General features: G+C 40.5%; 1 protein-coding gene across 9 annotated transcripts in view; it reads left to right on the top strand.

The window, feature by feature from the left end:
* Positions 1 to 24,351, top strand: part of ATP11A (ATPase phospholipid transporting 11A) — a 140,485-nt gene that overhangs the window by 28,713 nt on the left and 87,421 nt on the right. For all 9 annotated transcript variants that reach the window (XM_075265230.1, XM_075265225.1, XM_075265226.1 and 6 more), the window contains exon 2: positions 22,038 to 22,160. In XM_075265230.1, coding sequence (XP_075121331.1) covers positions 22,038 to 22,160 — 123 coding nt within the window. The remainder of the gene's footprint in view (positions 1 to 22,037; positions 22,161 to 24,351) is intronic.

Here is a 24,351-nt window from a genome sequence, read left to right as displayed (position 1 = left end):
TGGCTGTGTGTACCAGGTGACCGCTACAGCTAGTCACAGGCCGCAAATGGCACGTCACATCACTCATGTGCTCTTTGTGAGGAGGTCACCGCTAAGGCGTAAGTTCACATGGAGTTTTTTGGTCAGGGTTTTTAGGTCATATTCGCCTCAAAACCCTGACCAAAATGATGGCTCCCATTGAAATCAATGGGAGCCACTCAGGTCTTTTTTCCGGGAGCCGTTTCTTCCGGCTCTCGGAAAAAAGAAGCGAGATGCTCGTTCTTCAGGCCGAGTCGCCTCACGATTCGGCCTGAAGACACACCCTCCTCCGGAATAGGCCCATTCATTGGGCAAAATCCGGAGCAGAGTGCACGGCTGGATGCCGGTGCAGTGCAACAGCTTTCAGTTGCGGCTACCTGGTTTTTGGAAGTCCATGGGTGAGGTTTGGTCTATCCATAATAACTGAGAAGTCTGTATGTAGTAGTATGTCAGCTGGAATGGTGAAGTTCCAATACTACACTTGTCTTTTGAAAGGCAGCTGGTAAAACCCTGAGTGATAGCTGCTGATGTATCGTGGCCTGATTTTGTTCTGCATTTATTTAATCAGTTGAAATAAACTTTAATCCATTCGCTGCATTTACCAATCTCGGGCCTTTAATGGTAGCCTTCAAATCAATCTGCTCTTCCAGGTAATCGATGCACTGCCTGTTTGCCTTTTAATAGCTTTGATTTTATCATTGGATCAATATAAGAAGCGATGAGACATTTTGTATCTTTAGTATTGATGCTTTCCCCTTGTAAATATATTTTGTGGGATATTTTGATGCTAGTCAGCACTAAGCTGAGGTCACTAGGACGTCAAGAGAATTGGAAAATGAAGAAATATTTTCTGTTGCAACAAAATAATGAAAATCTTATGAATTATACTCACAGATTTATTCTATTAATATAATAATTAGTTAGCAGATATTCATAAGCCATTTCTTTGCTAGACACAAGCAATGAACAGACAAATCGTAGGTGCCAAAATAAATTAGAATTTTCTGGCTTCTTTCTGGGTTCTACTAGCAGGTTTTAGTGAAATAGTCTAAGAAATTCTGCTTAGCTGCCAAAATTATTTTCTTAGATAACTGTTTGAAGCCCTATCATATGTCTTACAGTCGTAACTACTTGCCGACTACTCTGAAAGGATGTACAAGGACGTCCTTGAACAGTTAAACACTGACCACCAGGACATCTTGTCCTGGTGGTCAGTGTTTAACTGTTCAAGGACGTTTCTTGTATATCCTTTCAGAGTTGCAGCTGGACGAGATCGTACATCTGAATCTTGGAGGCAGCTGTCAGTGACAGCTGGACTTCCCAAAGAGAAAGCAGGGATGGCTTATTACTGTCCCTGCCTTCCCAATCGCTGTATACATAGCACTCAATGAGCAAAGCTATAGAAGCCAGGTGTCAGGAAACTGCAGGAACTGTTGGGTTCTAGAGGGCCCAAATCAGTTCTTCAGTGAGTATTAGGTATTAGTATGAGTTCACACAGAGTTTTTTGGTCAGGAATTTGGTCAGGAATCCGCCTCAAAATCAGCCTCCAAAAAAAGCCTCCCAATAGCGTTGTGCACTCTGCTTCGGATTAGGGCATTGGGCCTAGTCGGGAATAGGGAGTGTCTTCAGGCTGAATTGCGAGGCGAAACGGCCTGAATATTGAGCACCTCGCCGGCTGGCTCCTGGAAAAAAACACTTAAGCGGCTTCCATTGATTTCAATGGGAGCTGTCTTTTTGGTCAGGATTTTGAGGCGGGTACGGCCTTAAAACCCTGACCAAAAAACTCCGTCTGAACTTACCCTGAGGTTCTGTTTCTTCCAGCTCCCGGAAAAAAAGAAGTGAGGTGCTCATTCTTCAGGCCGAGTCGCCTCGGCCTGAAGACACTCCCTCCTCCGGATTAGGCCCATTCATTGGGCCTAATCCAGAGCAGAGTGCGTAGCTGGATGCCGATGCAGTGCACTGGCTTTCAGTCACGGTTACCCAGTTTTTGGTCCAGAAGCGTCTGCCTCAGGTTCCGGACCAAAAATCTCCATATGAACTTACCCTGAGGCGTATTCCTGACCAAAAAAGTCTGTGTGGGTAAGTTCACATGGGGTTTTTTGGACCGGAACCTGAGGCGGAGGCAGTCTCAGGTTCCCTTCCAAAATACGGGTAGCTGCGGCTGGGAGCCATCTTTTTGGTCAGGATTTTGAGGTGGATACGGCCTCAAAATCCTGACCAAAAAACCCCATCTGAACTTGCCCTGTGAATTTGGCCTCACAGTCAGATCGGGGTTTCCAGCCACATTACAAATACCTTGATGAGGCCCACTATGTTTGTGTTAAAGGGATTATCAGGGATTATCAAAGATTAGAAAACATGCCTGTTTTCTATTAAAAAAATAAGTAAAAAGCTCCACTTGGACATGGTATAGCTCAGTCTCTCTTTATCGTTGTAGGTAATTTTTTTTTTATTTTATTTAACAGTAACTTTGACTACTGAAGTTCAAACATCAGGGTATACTCTGACCCAAACCATTTCCAAACAGTCTTGGTTGTCAGTCACACTGTCTTTTTTTTATTGCATTGCATCAGTTCTTATAAACACATTGTGGCAAATTTATTATGATTTGTACACAAGTTTTCTTTTTTTGCAAATTGTAGTATTATGCAAAATAAGATTGTGGGGATAACGTCTATCCTTAGGGAGAGACCACCTTTTCAGGTGTGTGGAGACTTATAGCCATAGTTGCTCCACTGCAAAGGAACATAGGAAGAATATGCAAATCTGTCTCCCAAGATGTAAGCAGGGAGACAGTGCCTCTGTTATGCTGCCCTCTATAGCAAGCAACCCTGAACAACATGCCCGACTTCCCAGAAGCCTTTGTTGCATGATGCAAGGTTATAACCAAATCAGTTTCTGAGCTACGGACGGCACCGTTTCTGTCTCTTTTTTTTCTTTTTTTTTTTATTTTATCGAAGGTCTCCGTCTGTGCCAATCAAAAACACCAAGTGCACGAAAAAAGTGTGGGTGTCACACTAAAAAAACCGTGCCCAGGATGCTTGCCAAAAAACGCACCCTTCCCCTAAAGGGGAGAGAGGTTCCTGACCAAACTCTTCCCCACAAGGACCAAAAGGTGACCGAGTGGGGTCGAGTAACCGAAGGACCATCTGCCGGAGCAGGAGGTCCTACCAACATCCGTTTTCCCCTCGGGCTGCCACCACCAAGGGTACTCAGGATTACCAGTCGTCAAGTTTCTCTCCAGGCTGGCACCACCAGAGATACTCCTTGACTCAGGCAAAGAGGTCTGCGCCTGCCCCGGTTCCCCAGGACAGGTCGACTGACAGAGGGGAGAGACCCATTACAGGCCTCATCCCCAGACAACCGTCAGGAAGCGTCCCAAAAGGGTACAGCATCCCTTCGTTGACACACAAAAAGGTGATGAGTGAAACAAAAGGTGAGAAAAACACTTATATAAGTGGTAAAGTGCCCATATGAGCCTGGTTTACCGCCAGATCTATAAAAATTCTCCTATGCTGGAAAACCAGGCATAAAGGAGTGGTGTTTTCTTCAAGGTGTGAGTCTAGTGCCAAGCAATGTGCCCAAATCAGTGGGTTTCCCACGCCCAGTGATTTAAGGCACCCTGGGGGCATATTCTTCCCATATGCAAAATAAAAAATGCACATTTACTCCAATGCCCTCGACACTTTCCTAAAAAGGGGGTGAGGCAAGAGTGTCATCATATATGCATATATATATTTCTTTGTATATATTTGTGATAATGTGGTGCATCTTTGGCGCATGGCTCTTTCTTGCACCAAAGATGCAACACATCCCTCTGCGCCTTGCTCACCACTTTCTTCCAACTTGGGTCTAGCTGGGTAGAGAAGATAGACATACTTATTAAACTCACACCAGTTTTCTAGAGTGAGGCATACAGGAATTCTATGCCAGTTCCTCAATAATGTAGACGTCTATTTTGGTGCACAAGTGTTCGTCTGATTTATTATGAGACCGGACCCTCTTGATAATACATACATGCCTTTCGCCAGTTGGGGCCTTTATTAAGACTGGCATATGAAGCACCAGTCTTAATAAATCTGCCCCAATTTTCTAGTTGGTTATTATTCACAATATTGAGCCATATTCCAATACATAGCAATCTGCAGAATGCTGTTCAGTACTTAATCTGACAAATAAGTTCTCATCAACCTGAATTCGAATCATATTAATCATAATTGATCAGGATTCACCACTGCAATACATACAAGCTGAAGCCAAATGATTTAATTTAATTTTTTAATGAAAACCATCCGTTTTATGATAATTGATGCATGCAATAAAATTAAACTGTGATCAAAGGTGTACGTAGTGTTTAAGACCTAACTGCTGGTACATGGAAGAGGTTAAAGGGATTCTATCATTAAAATGACATTTTTTCTCACTAACACGTAGGAATAGCCTTAAAGGGATCCGATCATTAAAACTCATTTTTTTCTGCCTATCATGTAAGAATAGCCTTAAAAAAGGTAATTCTTCTCCTACGTTTAGATGTTTTCTCTGCACCACCGTTTGGAATATAATCCGGATTTCGTCAGTATGCAAATAAGTTCTCTCAAGAACCGCCTCCATCTTCTTCAGGAACGGCCTCTTCACACGTCTTCTTCCTGCGGTGACTTCAAACTTCTAGTCCTCAGGCAGCCGACTGCACATGCCTGCCGGCCACAAGAAATTTGCTGCTTACAATACTGAGTAAGCGGCCATTTTTTTGTGGCCGGCGGGCATGCGTAGTCGGCTTTGCCCTAGGCCGGAGGCTTAGAAGTTTGAAACCACTGTCGGAAGAAGACGCAAAGAAGAGGACGTTCCTGAAGAAGATGGAAGCGGCGCTGGAGAGTTCTCTCGCAGCATTGGGGATGCCCCCAGTGCTGCAAGAGAACTCATTTGCATACCGAGGAAAACCGGATTATATACTGAACGGTGGCGCGGAGAACACATCTAGAAGTAGGAGAAGAATAGCCTTTCTTAAGGCTATTCCTACATGGTAGGCAGAAAAAACTGAGTTTTAATGATAGAATCCCTTTAAGAAATGCTATTCTTCTCCTGCTGTTTGTGTAAGCAGTTACAAAAAAAAATGGCCGCAGACATGTGCAGTTGGCTCTGCCAGACGCCCGATGGCAGAGCTGAATGCGCATGCATAGAAGTTTTAACCCAGTGCCGGAAGAAGATGCGCAGAGAGGCTGTTCCAGACGAAGATGGAGGCGGCGCTGGAGATTTGTCTCGAAGCATTGGGGACACCCCCAGTGCTGTTTGAGTGCTGGGGACCTCCCCCAATGCTGCAAGAGAACTAATTTGCATACCGAAGAAAACCGTGATTTCTACCAAACGACGGTGCAGAGAAGACATCTAATGGTAGGAGAAGAATAGCCTTTCTTACTCTCTTAAGGCTATTCCTACGTGTTAAGGAGAAAAAAATGTCATTTTAATGATAGAATTCCTTTAAAAACAGACTGCACTAAAGAGTAAAATATATTAGATGACTACAGGTATGTCTGAAATTTGATAGGTACAATATTTGTTTGACAGGATATGACCTTTGAAAGTCAGATTCTGAGGACTGATAGAGACAGCGACTGATGTGAAAGATGACAATCTCTCTACAGAACTGTGGAATATTTGCTCCTCTGAAGAGCATTTTATTGACAAAAAGCCCAAAAGAGATTAGGCAAACTATTGAGAATGGCGACAAGTATAGATTGTTGAGAAAATGTGAAATACCCCCGCGGCAACTGTTGAATCTCTTAAACTAGTCTGAAGCAATATATCTTAAAGGAATTTCTAAGCCATCACTTTCTTCCAGAACATTGTGTGCATTAGGATTTTGTCACTTGCAATGTTATTACATAAGTAGTGGAGGAAATGTACTTTTAGATGATGCTGCAATTTAGTGATGGTGGATATTTATAATCATCATTTATTTGCATCCACATATTTTTCTTCACATACGTACAAGTAAGCAAAATAGAGAAATATTGCCTGCTATTATTATATATTATTAGCATGTTAGCATAAAACACATATATTATTAATAAAAACTAGAAGTATATTGATTAAATGATGCTGATCTGATACGTGTCATGTCTGTTGAATATGGTACATAATATACACCGCTATACACTGTCTAACAATCACACTCCCCGTCAGAAATCAGATCTATTTATTTTAGTAATTTTAGTAGTCACACTTTCATATATTATGGATTAGTGTACAGTATCCGGTTGTCACTAGTCAGCAGAATCTTGTAGAGACAGAAGATACAATGGAAGAACTTTGAAACCAATGATATAATAATATAGATAAAGCAATGTGTTAAGAAACAAAAAAAAATGTTGGTCTTCATTGCAGCCGCCATGAGCCCCTGCTGCTTTTTTTTAATAGGCTATTACCCGCTGGAGTAACCCTACCAGGTTACAGGACCTATTTACTCACTGATCTCTATTCCTGCTCACGTCCATCTACTCTTCCTCTCTACCCTCCAGGGGGCCCTGTGTGTCCCATATGACATCACTGACGCTAAACAGTGTCAGGATGTTGCTGATAGGGATGGGATATGGGATGTATGCATCCCCCTAGAGGGCAGAAGGGGAAGCGGAGGTGGGTATGAGAAGGAGCAGCGATCAGTAAGTAAGGCCACAGACCTGCAGCTAGAGTATTTGTTTGGCAAACCCCGTGAGATTTATTTTGCGCGATTTGCCTGGTAGTTCTGTTCGGACCAAATATGTCCAAAGTGAAGCTCCTATTATCATACTGGGGGTCTTTTCAGACCTCAGAGTATAATGATCAGAGGCCCAGGGGAAGTGATAAACCTAACAAATAGTGTTACTTACCTCTCCAGAAAATATACCTCTTAAGGGATTCATCAAGTGGCGTAGTGAGTATTTTTAATTCTTGAGTGTTTTATTAATTTAGTTTCCAGAAATGAATGCACATGTGATAATTAGAAGTAGAGATTGCAATTTTTAAAGGCATACCGAATTCCAGTGCCTGATATCTTGCATCCAGCTTGCCTCAGCAGAGAAAGACACTCCAAAAACTGTTAAGCTAGTATCCAGCACAACAGCTTTTGGAGCATTTGTCTCTGAAAGAAACTGGACACAACATACTGTGCAATGAAATTATATTTTTCTGGAAAAATTGCCTTTTTCACCTTTCACCATCAGCAGTATATTAATATCTGGAAAACAAATTATAGCAACACTTAGGGGATAAAAATGTTCACTGCACGCCTGGATAAAGTCCTTCATAGATGTAGCTTCCAAAATGGGGTCATGTGTCAAGGAAGTCCAATTTACTGGTATGTCAGGGGCTCTGCAAAAGTAGCATGGTGTCCAAAAACCAAACCGACTAAATCTGTGCTCCAAAAACCAAGTAGCACTCTTTCTCTTGTGTACCCAGCTGTGTGTCCAAACTGCAGTTTATACCCACTCATGACATTGTTAAGTACGACAGGTGTCATACATTTAAGCATAAACTGCAGTTTGAGTGCACAGCAAAGCACAGATTAAGATATTTGGTATTTGGACGCCATGTCACATTTGCAAAGCCCCTGAGGTACGTATAAAGTGGAGTAAAAATTTCACACCTCAAAGAATTTATCAAGAGGCATAGTGAGCATTAGCTTGCCCACAAGGGATGGAGATAAGTGAATATGTAAGCTGTGCAGAGTACATTGGGTACACCAAACTCCCTATTATTTTCTCAGTAGTGTCTCTGATTGTGGGTAACTTTTCTCTCTCAAGTTCTAAATTTGGGGTGTATCCTGCTATATACTTGCATAGCTTATACATTCCATTCCTAACACAGCCAGTTTTGCCTTAAAGATATGGTGATTTTAGGTTGTTTTTTTTTTTGTCATCACATTGTACTATGTATATATGTATTTTTTTTTTTTTCTGGTAATGTAACCACATGTGAGTTTGTTTTTTGTGGATGAGATGCGTTTTGAGAATGCTATTATTTTGGCTTGGCTATAACTTATTATCAAAGTTTTATTAACTCTTTTTTGGTGAATTAAAAAAAAAACATACATTTTTGCATTGCTTTTTACCTTTTAAACTTCTTACTGTTCAGGTAAAGCATAAGTAATATATTACCTTTATTCTATGGGTCAGTACGTTTACAGCGATACCTATTTTATATAGTTTTTTATGCGTTACTGATTTTGCAGAACAAAAAACCATTTGGGTAAAGAAATTGTTTTTGCATTGCCATCTTCTGAGAGCTGTAATATTTTTCTGATGACAGAGTTGTTTGAGGGCTTATTTTTTGCAGGACAACTGTTACCATTGCATTACAGAGCACAATACAATGATAAGTAATATACCTCCATGTACTATTACGTATGTCAATGGGTGGGAACTGGTTAAATTCTAGATCCTAAGTAGAGATAGACATTAATACAGTACAGATAGACATAAATGTTTTTTGTATTGAACTATCTTTTCAATTATTAAATAGATAATACTTGCATTCTGTCCATGCTGATTTGAAGCACATTAAAGATAAATATGATACCTAACATTTTCAGTTTCTTCTTGTATTCCTAATGCAAGAAACCAATTAAATGTTGGATTACATAGGGTAATTGAAATTTCAGCTTCCACAACCTTAACCATTTATCTAAAATATAACAGCATAACTAATGCAATTAAGCCAAAATGCTGAACTTAATAAAAATAATCAGGATATGAGTAAGCAAAACTCATTTGTGACCAGACACAGATATGAATTTGCAGCATATAGTCTGAGGCATGAAACAGCATGATGTTCTGTACTTTGTTAAAAATCACTGGAAACAAATATATAAAACAGTACCATAATCCAGAATTGTTCCATACATAGTTAACAGAATACACCCTTGACTTCTAAGCCAACTTTCAAGCTTGGAGACTGTTGTATCAATATACTCTAAAGAGGTCCTTTCACCAGCAACTTCAATTTTTGCACTCCTTAATAGGCACCACTTCATGTATTCCGACACCCGCCAATCCTGAGCAAACAGTGCAGTTAGTTCTGGTGCCTTGACACTTGCGCCAGGTATCCATCCATAGCCAAACCGTTTAAAAAAAAACAAAAAAAACGGATTGGTCCAAAAACCGGTTCCAAACAGTAACACAGCAGATGTCCAAGTCTGTGTCCGTCAAAAAAACCTTTCTGTTTGTATTGTTTTTTGACAAATCTATCCCCCCACCCTGCTTCTTCATTCTGAGCATGTGTGGAGATTTCAGAGCGGACACAAACAGATTACTATACGTTTGTAATCCATTTGTGTCCATCTTCCATAGAACTCAATGTAACTAATGAGGAGTGGAAGTTAGTGGTTGAGACTCCAAAGCTCGTATCTCCTAATCTGGGGGACCGGATGTCCCAGATATATATGTTGCAGTGTGCTTATATGAGCACTGCTCATGTCAGCAGGTTCCGGCCTTGTTTTCGGGACCTTTGCACCAAGTGTGAAGCGTCCCCAGGTGTTACGGGGTTTCTGGGAGCAAGTCAGAAAATTTATGCACAACCAAATGCGAGTAACTGTCCCAGATGACCCCAAGCTATGCCTCCTCTGTGTGGATTCAGAGCGTTTCTTTTCTACTGCAGAGAATATGTTTCTTAATGAATCCTGTACTGTGCTTGTAAGACTGTGGCCCGCCGTTGGATGTCCTCCTGCCCTCCAGTGCTGCATGAATGGTTCCAATCTGTGAATATCTCTTTGCCTATTAAAAAAATGGATATTTAAGCATAGGGATAAGGAGACTAAATTCCACAGTGCCTAGGACAAATGGATAGCTTCCCCCACTACCCTGTCTCAGCCTAGCCCGGACTATGAATAAATTCTTTGTTTTTGTCCAATAGTCCTGTTTGTATGGGTATGAGGATATACGTATGTTGATGTTCATGGGTGCGCCGGTTGTTTATGGTTTATTGTTTACCCCTTTTATTTTTCTTTATTCGATATTTTGGTAAAATTTGTCTTCTTTTTCATGATGAATTCTTATATGCTCTTTATTTAGAATATGGGTATTGTCTGGGCTTGTATTGTCAATTACTTGTTACTTTCTTTTGTTTGGTTTCTCTCTGTGTAGCCAGTTGGACTTTAGCCCAGACCCATTCTTTACGGACAGTTGACACTGGTTTCTCCTGCGGTCTGGCTTATGTATTAGTTTCTAATCTGTGTTGTATTGGACTGACCTCGTCTATTCGAGGCACCTGCAAGGCCATCTATTTTTTGATGTCTTATGTCCATTCTTTGATCCTTTGATAAAGTTTTGTTGGTTAAATAAAACTGGTGGAGGTCAGTGGCATAACTAGGAATGGCGGGGCCCAATGGCGAACTTTTGACATGGGGCCAAGACCTCAACCGACCCCCTCCTCAAAACTCTATTATGTCCCTTAGTAAGCCCTGCACACAGTATTATGTCCATTAGTGTCCCCTGCACACAGTATTAACCCCAATAGTGTCCCCTGCACACAGTATTAACCCCAATAGTGTCCCCTGCACACAGTATTAACCCCAATAGTGTCCCCTGCACACAGTATTAACCCCAATAGTGTCCCCTGCACACAGTATTAACCCCAATAGTGTCCCCTGCACACAGTATTAACCCCAATAGTGTCCCCTGCACACAGTATTAACCCCAATAGTGGCCCCTGCACACAGTATTAACCCCAATAGTGGCCCCTGCACACAGTATTAACCCCAATAGTGGCCCCTGCACACAGAATTAACCCCAATAGTGGCCCCTGCACACAGTATTAACCCCAATAGTGGCCCCTGCACACAGAATTAACCCCAATAGTGGCCCCTGCACACATAGTATTAACCCCAATAGTGGCCCCTGCACACAGAATTAACCCCAATAGTGTCCCCTGCACACAGTATTAACCCCAATAGTGACCCCTGCACACAGTATTATGTCCCACTGTGGACATCCATAAACAATTATTATACTCTGGGGTCTTTTCAGACCCCAGAATATAATAATCGGAGACCCGGGAGAATAAAAACATTTAAAAAAAAAAACAGTTGCTTACCTGTGCCCGGCTCCTAGGCTGTCGGCTGCCGGCTGCCGCTCTTGTCCTGCATTAATGACGTCGGACGTCACATGACCCGGGAAGCAGACCCGGGTCATGTGACGTCAGAGATGTCAGACACGAATGAGGGAGGCCGGAGGCAGGATTGTGGAGAGGTAAGTAACACTGTTTATGTTCCTTACGTCTCCCGGTCCGCTGATCATTATAATCGGGGGTCTGCAAAGATCCCCGAGTATAATGATAGTGTTTGTGGGGCCCGCGGTGTCACTTGCCGATCCCGGCCCAGCCAGGATCAGCAAGTGAATGGGGCCCGTAACGGACTATTTAAAAAAAAAAAAAAAAAAAAATGCAGCGGTAGCGGCTGTCACCGGGTCCCCTAATGGCCCGGGCCCTGTGGCAGCTGCTACTGCTGCTACCACGGTAGTTACGCCCCTGGTGGAGGTGGTTCTCTTTACACAATGTGTTATTCCAGGGATAATTATATTTTTTTGAGGGGAGGGGGCATAAGGGCAGATTTATAGACTAGACGACTAGTTTGTGAAGTAGGTAAGTAGCTCATCTCTCTGCATGTTATATGTTTGTTTGATATGTACATTGCCCCGTTTTCTCACCTTTATTCTATAACAGTCTCTGATTTAGGCTTTATTCACACATCATTTTTTGGTCAGTGTTTGGAAAGTAAAACCAGGAGGAGGTCAGAAATAGGACGAGTACAAATCTTCCTTATCCCTCGTCTCGGTGTACTGTAGTCTCTACTTCTGGTTTTGTCTGGCTGCAGATGGAGAACACTGATGTGTGAATAAAGCTTTGTACATTATCCCAAGAAAAGCTAAGCGCATTAAACTACAAACACCAGATATTTTAAAACCATATATTTACAGGATGGATGCAGAGATGAATATTTTGCCAAGCATTTATTGCATACAACATCTTCTGTCACTTAAAATATAACAGACTGTAGTTGCCAAATGGTCCCCGGCCTGATCAGCATAAACCATGTCAGCCATTTCTGATGTAATCTATAAAAAACATCATATTGATTTTCTCCTATACAGTAATGATGACATTCCAAATTCTGGCTACACACGCATTTTTATTTTTACAGATTATACATAGATCAGCAGATAGACAGAAATGATATTATATCTTATTAAAACTTATTTTTCCCTTAGTAAATAAAGTTAATAGTGTTTGGAGGATTGTAAAGTTATGATTGAAATGCACAAACAATGAATTGCCACGGATGGTCTATGTGGCTGTGCAAAGATTCAGTTGACAAGCTGTAATATACTGTTTGTTATCCTATACTCTGAATATGGGGAAAGCAGGCTGCCATATATAAGTTCACTGGCAAGGAACAGAGGTTCTGCCGTACTGAAAGCTTTATTCTGTGTTCTGCACATGATATTGGGAGCAGCCATCTTGCTTGGGCTGTCATTAACAACATTCAGAGATATGTTTTGCAGTAAGCACTTGGACTGTGGAGTCAGTAAGCCAACCCACCAATTTCGACTCTATTTTTCCACAGCCAACTCTGACTCCTCCATAAATGGCTGACTGTTATGGACAGACAGAATCTGCAAATCTCCTTTAATTCACGAAAAAGACCAGTGTATGAATTTCTACAGAACAAACTATGCATTATATCTATTACACAAAATTAATAATTGTATAATATAATTAAAATTAGTTAAGTATTTTATTTGAAGTCAGAGATGGAGTTAGTGGCTTTTTTACAATTCCATCTTCACCACAATGGCCCCCAACTCTGACTCCCACTTTATGACTCCAAACTCCACAGCTACCTGCAGTCAGCATATAAGTGGTTTAAAACTGGTTTTGGTGGTGAGACTCTCTATAAAGAACTGTTTGTTAAACTGTGACACGTTTTTTACTTGAAATCAATGGGAGTCTTATTTTCAGCGTGTATACTTTACACAAGTTTTTGTGGCCAAATCAGCGCCACAAAACTTCATGTGAATGGACCCTTACTGTTATCAGTTTCTGCCTCCAGCTCTGTAATAGCTTCCTGCTGTATCCATTTTGTTTTATTTTTGTTTTTTACTCCCCTCCTTCCAAAAGCCATAACTTTCTAAATTTTCCATTGTATGAAGACTTTTTTTTTTTTTTTTTTTTTTTGCGGGACTAACTGTACTTCATAATGGTGCCATTTAATATTGCATACATATACTGGGAAGCTGAAACAAATTTAGATTGGTACCAAATTAGAAAAAAAACTGCATTTGTGTTCAGATGGGTTTTGTTTTTATGATGTTCACTTTGAGTCTAAATTACATGTTGCCTATATTCTATGGGTCAGCATAATTACATGACACCAAATGTATATAGTTTTGCTTATGTTTTAAAACAAAAAACCATAAAACTATGAAAAAAATATATTTGGAGTCGCCACATTCTGACGCCCATAACTTTTTCATATTACATTGAGCTGCATAAGGTATCTCCTTTTCTGGGACCAGGTGCACTTTATATATGCTACTCCTCGCTGTCAGAGCATCCACAAGGCTGCAGCAGGACTTGTTTTCTCTTCTCTATAGACATCTATTGATAAAGGTCTCTTGACAGAAACATCTCGGGATGAGGGGCAACACGGTGGCTCAGTGGTTAGCACTGTAGCCTTGCAGCGCTGGAGTCCTGGGTTCGAATCCCGCCAGGAACAACATCTTCAAGGAGTATGTTCTCCCCGTGTTTGCGTGGATTTCCTCCCATACTACAAAGACATACTGATAGGGAAAAAAAAAGTACTTTGTGATCCCTATATGGGGCTCACAAACTACATTTAAAAGAAACATGTCAGGATGATCTATAATATTCTATATATCCTCTGCCTGCGTAATTCACTGTGTCCTTATTGCTATCTTCAATAAAACTTTCATATTATCGCATTGAGTGCTATCAATCTCTCTGGGATAATTGTAGAATCTATCTCCACCACATACGAAACCCGACCTTCAGAAGAACATTAGTAACCTATTAGTACAATGCCAGCATCAAAGAAAATTTCACATGCATTAAGGGTGGGTTGAAATGCAACAGATTTGTTTCAAATTTCTGTGATTCATCTAAATGGGACTTGCAAAACCGCATATACTAATAAAAGGTATTCCAGAATCTGCCCTCAAATAAGCTTCAAATTTCTACATGTGAATGGGGCCCTACATGTTTACTAGCTACTGAAGATATATCTGGCATTGGCTTATCTCCTGACAAAGAAAAGGTTTGCCTATTGAAATACAAATTGCCCAATCCATTGCATTATCTGGATTCCACATACACGGTCAGTTATCCTGTAAAAATCAGAAGTTTCATTAGACATGTGTATAGGAACATTATAAATAAAAGAACAAAGGGAAATCATCTTGGGTGGCTAGTCTCCCCAAACTACTCCAAGGTCACTGAAAAGTCTCAATATCCAGGACTTATGGCGTCGTCTATTTTGATCGTTCATGATTCTACAATAAGAAAGGATTTGTTAGAATGGAGACAAGCACTGTTAAGCTGGCTATATACACAGTAGAGATTTGTCAGCTAATTCTAGACCGTTTAGTGTACTCAGGGACAGACAGTCCAACCGCCCTCAGACGTCTCTGTTCAGAGCAAGCAACATTTAGTCTGTATTGTCTGCCTAAGTAGTCTTAAGGAAAATCACCAACATAGTCTTTACAGTCAATAGTGGCCAGGGCTATGGATTCAGAGATGAAGTCATGCAGTAGGATTTGTGGTCAGTTTTGGGTGGATCAGAGACAGTTACCGATTACAACACTGGCTTCGAATTTAAAGAATTATTTAACATTATATTAAACAATTAGCGATATTGTATATTTTATTGCATACATAGTTTGTTGCAGATTTACATTAATATTAAATCCGTTTTTTTTTTAGTGAATTAGAGAAGTTTAGCTGTGTTTGTCTGACCAGTGTTGTCAACCATTTATTAAGGAGATGGAGCAGGAGGTAGAGTTGGAGTTCAGCTGTGACGGAACAGAGGAGTTGGAGTTGGTGTTTTGACCTACTGACTCCACAGTCCATCTGCCTGCTTCCCCTAGCTTTATTCAACGTAGCTAAAGGTGGCCCCAGCCTTGTATTTTAGTCTGTAGCAGAGAATTCAACAAGCAGACCACAGTCCAAATACACTGTCTACCAATAAGTATTTGGACAACTGTGGTAGAATAGAAAAACAACATTTATTCATATTCAATAGTTGCAAAAAAAAACAAAGAACGCGGACAAGGGATATCTAATATATAAATGAAGTACAAACTTTATTAAGGATAAATACACAGCATAAAAAGGTAAAAGATCAACATACCATCAGATAATACGCTCGTTTCGGCGTTTCTATACCTTCATCTTGCACGCGACTAATGCCAATACACTAATGCCAATGCTGCTTCCTACACGATATTTAACAGCGGAATGCGTGACATACATCACAACCATAGATATCTTCATTTGCATTTGCATGGGTGTCCAAATACTTATTGGTAGACAGTGTATGAACAGCAGAAAATATCTGTCCAGACCTCAGTTGTCTGGACCAAGAGGGATTAGTGTTCTCTGTGCAACAGCTTCACAGCTTAATAACAGTTCTTTATAGGGAGTCTCACCGCCAAAACCAGTTTTAAACCACTTATATGCTGATCTATGGTATGTTAGTGTCATGATCATATCTATCTTGTTTCTTAGTCTTACTGCTGAGAAATGCGTGTTTTATTTCATATGTAAATGAGCTGTTCAGGGTGAGCAACACCTGTAAGAGCACCCTAAACAGAAAGATTGACGTATCCTATAGACAGGGATTTTCAGCAACCACAAAAAAAGATGGTGCTCCAGCAATTGTGGCCCTGTTTGAGTGCACCAAACAGCTCATTTATATATGGAATAAAAGTTGAATTTTTCAGCAGTAGCACTTTGACATCAGAAATGTATGTTAACTATTTTACTAACCGGCATTACAACAGCATTTAAGTAGACTAAAAATTGTTTTGGTGTTGGTAGACTGTCTTTAAGGAACAGTTTCTCAAATTGTAAATTAGGCCTTACTGTTGAGTTTCCCCAAATGTTGGTCATTATTGTGTTTACTGCATAGGTCTTTCTACTCAGCACACGTTTTCCTCTAGGGAATTTCTGCTTCTAATATTCCTATACGTAAATCGCCAGCGTCTCCGTACGTATAATTGACATGCTGCGATTTCCAAGAAGGCTTGGAACTTTAAATTAAATCACAGCATTTCCGCTGCAGGTAATATAAAACACAACAATTTTCCCAACATGGGGAATGGCTTAAATGGATTTTCCCACTAGAGACATTTAAGGCAATCCATTGGATATGGCCCAGGAGAAGCCATGGTTTAATATACAGATGCAATCAATGACTAGGAACCTACATCATTGTATACCTTTCTTTAACCCCTTCCCGACATGCGCTGTAATAGTACGGCGCTGCTGGGAAGGGCTTCCCGCAAACCGCCGTACTATTACTGCGGCTGCATGGTGCGCACACAGGACCTGTGTGCGCACCATGCACAGCGGGTGTCAGCCGTAATACACGGCTGACAATGCCTCGTTACACCCGCGGTCGGAACCGGGTCCGATCGCGGGTGTTAACCCATGAGATGCCGGTGGTCAACATGACCGCCGGCACCTCCGGGGTTTCAGTGTAACATGGCGGCGATCGGCACCCCCCGCGCCGGTTTCAGGGGGTGCCGGTGTTCGTAGGGGGCAGCCCGGGGTCTGATCAGTGACCCCGGGTCTGCCCCTTCACTTACCTCCTCCTCGCGCCTGGCCGATCCTGCCGTAAATGAAGCTGTCAGCCTGTGCGTCCACACAGGCTGACAGCTTCCTCTACACTGCAATACACGTGTAACACGTGTATTACAGTGTATATGTATTGAAGCAGTGATCAGCGGATCACTGCTTCAATCCCCCATGGGGACAGAAAAAAAAAGTGAAAAAAAAGTAAAAATAAAAAAGTTTAAAAAAGTTTAAAATAAATTAGAAATAAATAAAGCCCCAAAAATCCCTTTTTCCCCATATAAAATGTTTTACTATGTAAAATAAAGAAAAATAGAAAAAAACATTACATATTTGGTATCGCCGCGTCCATAATAACCTGAACAATAAAATTAAAACATTATTTAACCCAAACGGCGTAAAAAAAAAAAAAAACGTAGAAAACTGCTCAAAATAATGATTATTCACCACCTTTCCCTTACAAAATGTTCAATAAAAAATAATCAAATGGTCAGATGAAAACCAAAATGGTACCAATAAAAAGCAGAGGTCATCCCGCAAAAAATAAGCCCTCAACCAGCTCTGTCTTCCAAAAAAATAAAAATGTTACGCCTTTCAGAAGATGGCGATGCAAAAATAATAGATTTTTTTCCCTAAATTGAATTTTATTCTGCACAAATAGCAACGCATTAAAAAATCATATAAATGAGGTATCGCCGTAACCGTACCGACCCACAGAATAAAGGTAACATGTTACTTATGCTGTACGTTGCACGGGAAAAAAAATAAATGCTAAAAAGCAATGCTAGAATTGATGTTTCCTTTTACATCCCACCCAGAAAGAGTTAATAAAATGTAGTCAATAATTTACAGGCCCCAAAATGGTGGCATTGAGAAGCTCATCTAATACCGCAAACACCAAGCCCTCATATGGCCACATTGCCAGAAGATAAAAATAAAAATCTTGCTTGTACAATGTGAACACAAAAACCCCAAAAGTCGCCAAATCATTAGGACATAAGTGGCTGCGACTAGAAGGAAATGTGTAAGCGGTGCGAGTGTTTTCAGGGGACCCCCCATATTTAGAGCTTATGAGGGATAATACACCAGCGCTGATCCCCCAGAATGCTCCTCTTCCCCGTCCGTGTCATAGGAGCTAGTGGGAAAATAGAATGGGATTTGGTTTACCCAATTTACTCCGCACAGCTTACATATTTACTTCGGGGTTACTAATGCTACTACATCACTTGATAAATTCTTTGAGGGGTGCAGTTTTCAGAACAGGGTCACTTTCTAGAGGTTTCCACTGTTTGACACCTAAAGGGCTTTGTAAATGCGACATGGTGCCTGAAACTGTTCACAGCCAGATCTGCCTTCTAAAAGCTCTTTGGCGCGCCTTCCCTTCTGCGTCTCGCGGTGCATCCATATATCAGTTTACACCCACAAGTGGGGTACTATGGTAGTCGGGAGAACTTGCCTAACAAATTGTGGGATGCGTTTTCTCCTTTAACCCCTTGTAAATGTGCAAATTCTAGGGCTAAACAAAAATATTAGTAAAATAAAATCAAATTTGAAAATTTCACCTCCATTTTGTATTAATTCCTGTTAAGCACTTATAGGGTTAAAATACTTGGTATATGTTGCTTTGGCTTATTTAAGGGGTGCAGTTTTGAAAATGGGGTGATTTATGGGGGTTTCTAATACAGGGGTCCTTTAAAACTCCTTCATAACTGGATTAGTCCCTTAAAAAATTGGTTTTGGAAATTTCTTGAAAATTTTGAATATTGTTGTTTCACTTGTAAACCTTCTAATGTCCGTAAAAAATAAAAGGGTGACTAAAGTTTGATGCCGACATAAAGCAGAGATCTGGGACATGAGATTTATGATATAATTTTGGCGGTCTGACTATCTGTATGCAATGCACATCATTTCAAACTTTATAAAATGCATATTTTTCAACATTTCCACCAAATTTCCTATTTTTTCATAATTAAACACAAAACATATCAACCAAAATTTACTACTAACATGAAGTACAATGTGTTACGACAAAACAATCTCAAAATCACTTTGGTAAGTTAAAGTGTTCTAAAGTTATTGCCACATAAAGTGACACATTTCCGTTTTGAAAAATCGAGCTTGGTCAGGAAGTCAAAAAGTGCCATCGGCGGGAAGGGGTTAAAAAGACCTATCAATAGTTTTATGTCCCAGACATATTGCACTTTAACCGATCTTTCCATTTTTTCAATAAAAACTGTTTGTTAACAAGATAGTTTATGGTATTATATTGTTTTCCCAGCCATTCCTGTAACTGTAGACTCATCAATGTCTGACAGTAAACCCATGAGACTCCATTTCTATAATAAATGTGATTTGTTGCTTTTGGGAAGTATTGTAATGGCTTTTAAATATTTTTTTTTTTAGTTTTAGAATAGAATGATTTACATTAAGATGTCCTGTGCTGCTGTAATGCTTGTCTTTACCCTGCGCTTGTGCTAGGCCAGCCTTATGATGGTAACTGATATGCACTTTTTCTCTGACTCGCTCCCAGAAAGTATTTTATTGCAAACATTAATTTCTTGTTTACAAGTGCGAGCGGGTCAGGTCATACAGCATGTCTGTTCTGATAGTCGGAGAAGGGTAATTTGAGCATTGTGTCTGCTTTCCTTCCAATTGTTATGGTACACTGACAAGATGTTATACGGTAATGGGAAACAGCTCGTACTGCTTACATCTCTTGTTAACAGGGCAGGTAACTTTGTCCTTTTTGTCAGTCACACCGATGTAGACTATACATTATCATAATGCATTTTTACAAAGGTGCATTTAAATTATTCATATATTTCGTTATACACACTAAACGCTTATGATATCTTCTATGAGGATGGAGACATGAATATGCTGCAATACATTTTATTGTTTTTTTTATTATTGTTTTAATTTTTTTTTTTATGAGACAAGTTATTAGGCAATTTCACACTAAAAGTTTCACAATAAATTTCTGTTGCGTTGTTAAAGAGTAGTTAAACTTTTATTTTTTTATTACATAAATTGATAATCCAGGTGAAAGTAACAAACAGATTTTGCAGGCAGGTCTCATGTCTCCTCTGCTTGTCTTTTTCCCCTCTCCATAGGCTTTACTGTAAACTGATCTGTCTGTGTATGGACTTGTATTCAGGAACAGGATCAGTGAGTTTAGAGAGAATGATAATAACAGGCCAGGAGGAGGGAAATAAGAGAAGATACATGCATTTTCTTTAATAAAACATATTACAAAGTTTGTTGCCTTAAAATGCATTAATATAATCCCAGTATCTACATATAGTAGTTCACAGAAGCCAAGACAAAACACTTATGTTTCACTGCGTATGTGCATAATGTCTGGTGTATGTGCATTAAAATAGAGGTGTGAACCTCCAGCTTCAGTCAATGACTGCACGGGTGCCATGAATACAGAAGTCAAATGAGTATTAAAGGGAGTTTATCATTGACTAGTGATAGCATTTTTTAACTAAACATATATTTGTCTAGCCTTTAGGGTAAATTCACACACAGTTTTTTGGTCAGGATTTTGAGGTCATATCCGCTTCAAAATCCTGACCAAAACGATGGCTCCAATTGAAATCAATGGGAGCCAGTCAGTTCTTTTTTCCGGGAGCCGGTTTGTTCCAGCTCCTGGAAAAGGAAGCGAGATGCTCATTCTTTCAGGCGGATTCACCTCGCGACATCCACCTGAAGACACTCCCTCTCGACTAAGCCCATTTATTTGGGCCTAATCCGAGGCAGAGAGTGCGACTGGATGCCAGTGCACTGCATCGGCATTCAGTCGCAGCTACCCATATTTTGGACCAGAACCAGATGCAGCCTCTGCCTCAGGTTCCGGTCCAAAAAGCCCTGTGTGAATTTACCCTTAGAAAGACTTTTCCAGCATGCCTTTCATACCTTAATCCTTCCAGCCGTTTTTGAATTAGACTGTTTTTATTCCTATGCTAATTATCCAGCACGGAGCACCGGAAGCCTTTGCGATGTTCCTTGAGCACTGCAGCGTCATCAGCCTTCTCTAGTTCTCACCTCCCCCTTATTTACACAGGATCATGCAAGCCGTGCTCAGGAAAAATTGCAAAGGTTTACAGTGCACCATGCTGGATAATTAGCATATCAATAAAAGCGCTGGCGCCGATCAATGAATAAATGGTATGCCTGGAATAGCCTTTCTAAAAGTTATGCAAAGATATGTTTATTTAAAAATCGCTATACCCAATGATAGACTCCCTTTAAGGTTTGCTATTTTTTTGTGGGCACTGACAGAGTTTGGAGTAGGCCTTTTAAAACACCCATTACCTAAAATGGGTAATTTACCCATAAATTACACAAATAATGCAATCTATCCTTTATTTCCTTTCCATTCTATGTAGAAATCAGTGGTAAAGAAGTCTCCCAACAGACTTCAGAATCTGAACAGGAAATTTCAACATGCTGCTCAGTTCTCTATACAAATCCCAGAGGCTGCCACTAGTTAGCTGCTCTAGGATTCTCCCCTTTGCATCCTACGAAGAGTGAAAACATGTTCACAATGTGTATCAGTTATGGCATTAACATACTATACTTTGTGAACTTAGACTAACGCTACGTCCTGTCCTCCGACTATTTATACATGGGGAATTCTGTGCACATGCTGGGGAAGTTGGAGAAAGCACAGTTGCTATCGAGCCTCATGTGGAACCTCTTGGGATCAGGCAACTGACCTGTGTGCCAGCTGAGCAGACAAAACTAATCAATGGCCTAAATGCTTAAGGGACGTGTATACAGATAAATGAAATCAATGGCCGCTGCCAATATTGCTAGCTCTTTCTGGTTTTACGAATCAGGGTTAGTGTTGATTGAGATCTGACCTGACATACCCTCTAACACACTATAGTTACTGTTTAGGGATAGGAAGTGGAGCCACTCAGTGGTGGCTGCTTTGGATCCTCTTAAAAGATAGGTTCATCAATGTTGTCTATATTTTTACACTACCAAACATAAAACAAAATTGGTAAATAGCAAAATGTATAGGTAAGTACTGAATATATTATATAAAATGCTTTGTAGTCAGAGCAGGCCGTAATATGTTCTCCAAATGATGTGTTATCTAAATTCAGTACAGAAAAATATGTCATCTTTACAATAAGAAGCTTATTCGATAAACCCTTGTTGTTTTCTAGTGTGCTGGAGAAGAAAACTGGGTAGACAATCGCTCTATTTATGTTGGTCACAAAGAGCCTCCTCCAGGCACTGAAGCTTACATTCCTCAGAGATATCCAGATAACAGGATCGTCTCCTCCAAGGTAAGCTTGTTTACTCTTCTAGCCCAAGTCACCTGTGTAGTTACCTGGCCAGGGCCTTCCATAGCTGCAGCTGCTTATTGTTATGCTCTAAGCCCTGTGCAGCTCAGCATCTGGCTCACTCTCATTACAAATGCCTTGTGTCTGGAATTTATGCTTAGATGAAAATTCAAGAGTGACATACAGTATATTGTTCGCTGTTCTAGCCCAGAGATTTAGTTTTGTATTGGTTATTTTATGTAAGAGAACAAAATATTTTTGAGGGTTTGCAATTTATATATATATCAACTGTGTAACAATAAATTAGTAAAAATAAAAGGAACAACTCTCATTAACTAGTATAAGCTATATGTAATGCAAACTTTTTATTGTTTGCAGTAGATGTTTTTCGAGTGTATCCCTCTTTATAAAAACATGTAATTTGATACCTCTAAGAGAGTCTGCCTTATGAAATCAAGGCAGAATTCATCAGAGATTTCAGAGTGAATGTCAGTTTAAGATAAGATAAGATAATCCTTTAATAGTCCCACCATAGAGAAATTCAGTGTGTTACAGCAGCATGGATAATACAGTAATATATTACAAGAAAGAACACATACAAACTCATAGCAGATACAAAAAGATACTAGGAGTCATAGCAACTAAGAAGAAAAGAAGGACTCAGTATCATTTAGTTCTTTGTAAGGAGTGATCTCCACTTAGCCTGATGTGGATTATACCGCCTGACTGTGGTTGGGAGAAAGGACCTATGATAGCCCCCCTTCTCACACTTAGGGCCCCTTCACACGGCTGAAACGCGCGCGTTTTTTGCACATTTTTTTACGTGTGTAAAAATGAAAACGTCGCGTTTACGGGACGTTTTAATAGACGGCGCGTAAACACAGCGTTTACACGTCAAAAGACGCACAGAAAACGCTGCGTAAACGCCGTCTTTTAAAACGTCCCGTAAACGTGACGTTTTCATTTTTACACGCGTAAAAAAACATGCAAAAAACGCGCATGTTTCAGCTGTGTGAAGGGGCCCTTAGGGTGAAGCAGTCGGTCATTGACAGTACTGCCCAGTGTTGTCCCGGTCTCATACATGGGACGGTAGTTGTTCTCCAGCATGGAGCTCACCACGGACATTATCCTTTTGTCACTCACCACCTGTACTGGGTCTAGGGGGCTCACCAGGACAGAGCTGGCCCTTCTAATCAGCCTCTCAAGTCTATTTCTATCCCTGAGTGGTATGCTACCCCCCCAAACAGGCCACTCTGAAGAAAATGGTTGATGCTACCACAGAGGAGGAGGTGAGATAAGTGGAGAGAGAAACTTTTTTCTGATAAAATTACTAAATTTATTTGCTTGTATGATTGATTTATTCAGAGATTGTTAGAGAGCATTGAAGTGCGGCAGAACATACAGTGTACAAAAAGGTATGCTGATACACACCAGCCCGATGTATGCCAAAAGGTTTGGTATATGATAGTGCATTACCCCTATGAATACATAACATTGTTTGCACAAGGATCTTTTCGGCACATACGTGGAATGTAATGAAAAACCAAAGTATGCTACTTAGTCTTGGTTCACATCTGCATTTGTATTCCGTCTGGGGGAGTCCGCATGGGACCCCCCAAACGGAATACCAAACGCAACTGCAAGCGATGTGCAGTAAAAGCATACGGAACCCATAGACTACAATGGGTACCGTGTGCTTGCCGTGCGCTGCCGGCACAAATCATGCGGACAGGAAAGTAGATTGTGAACTACTTTCCTGTCTGTATGATCCCTGCGGAGATCTGGCGGCAAGCACACGGACCCCATTATAGTCTATGGGGATCTGTGTGCTTTCACTGGCACACCGCTTGCAGTTGCATTCAGTATTCCGTTAGGGGGGGTCCTCATGCGGACTCCCCTGGACAGAATACAAATGCTGATGTGAATGAGGCTTTAGAGTCCAATACATATAGAATACTGTGTATGTTTTCATAAGAAATCCGCAGCATTTTAATAAACCTATGTATGAGCCATAAGAATGAGAGTCCCTCCTTATTTCTAATGCAAGAGTCAGCAATGTGTGTCCACTTTCTCTCCTTTGAAAAAATAGGTATTAAAGCATCATTTTTCTGAAGCCAATTCAGCTAACCTTAATATCTTATTCACCACAACTCATGCAGACATCAGATAAACTTATAAGTCATTTTTTTTCTCT

Source organism: Leptodactylus fuscus, chromosome 2 (genome assembly GCF_031893055.1).
Source record: "Leptodactylus fuscus isolate aLepFus1 chromosome 2, aLepFus1.hap2, whole genome shotgun sequence".
Classification (NCBI taxonomy): Eukaryota; Metazoa; Chordata; class Amphibia; order Anura; family Leptodactylidae; genus Leptodactylus; species Leptodactylus fuscus.
The sequence above is the reverse complement of the archived record's forward strand: the minus strand, read 5'-3'. Positions and strand labels throughout refer to the sequence as shown.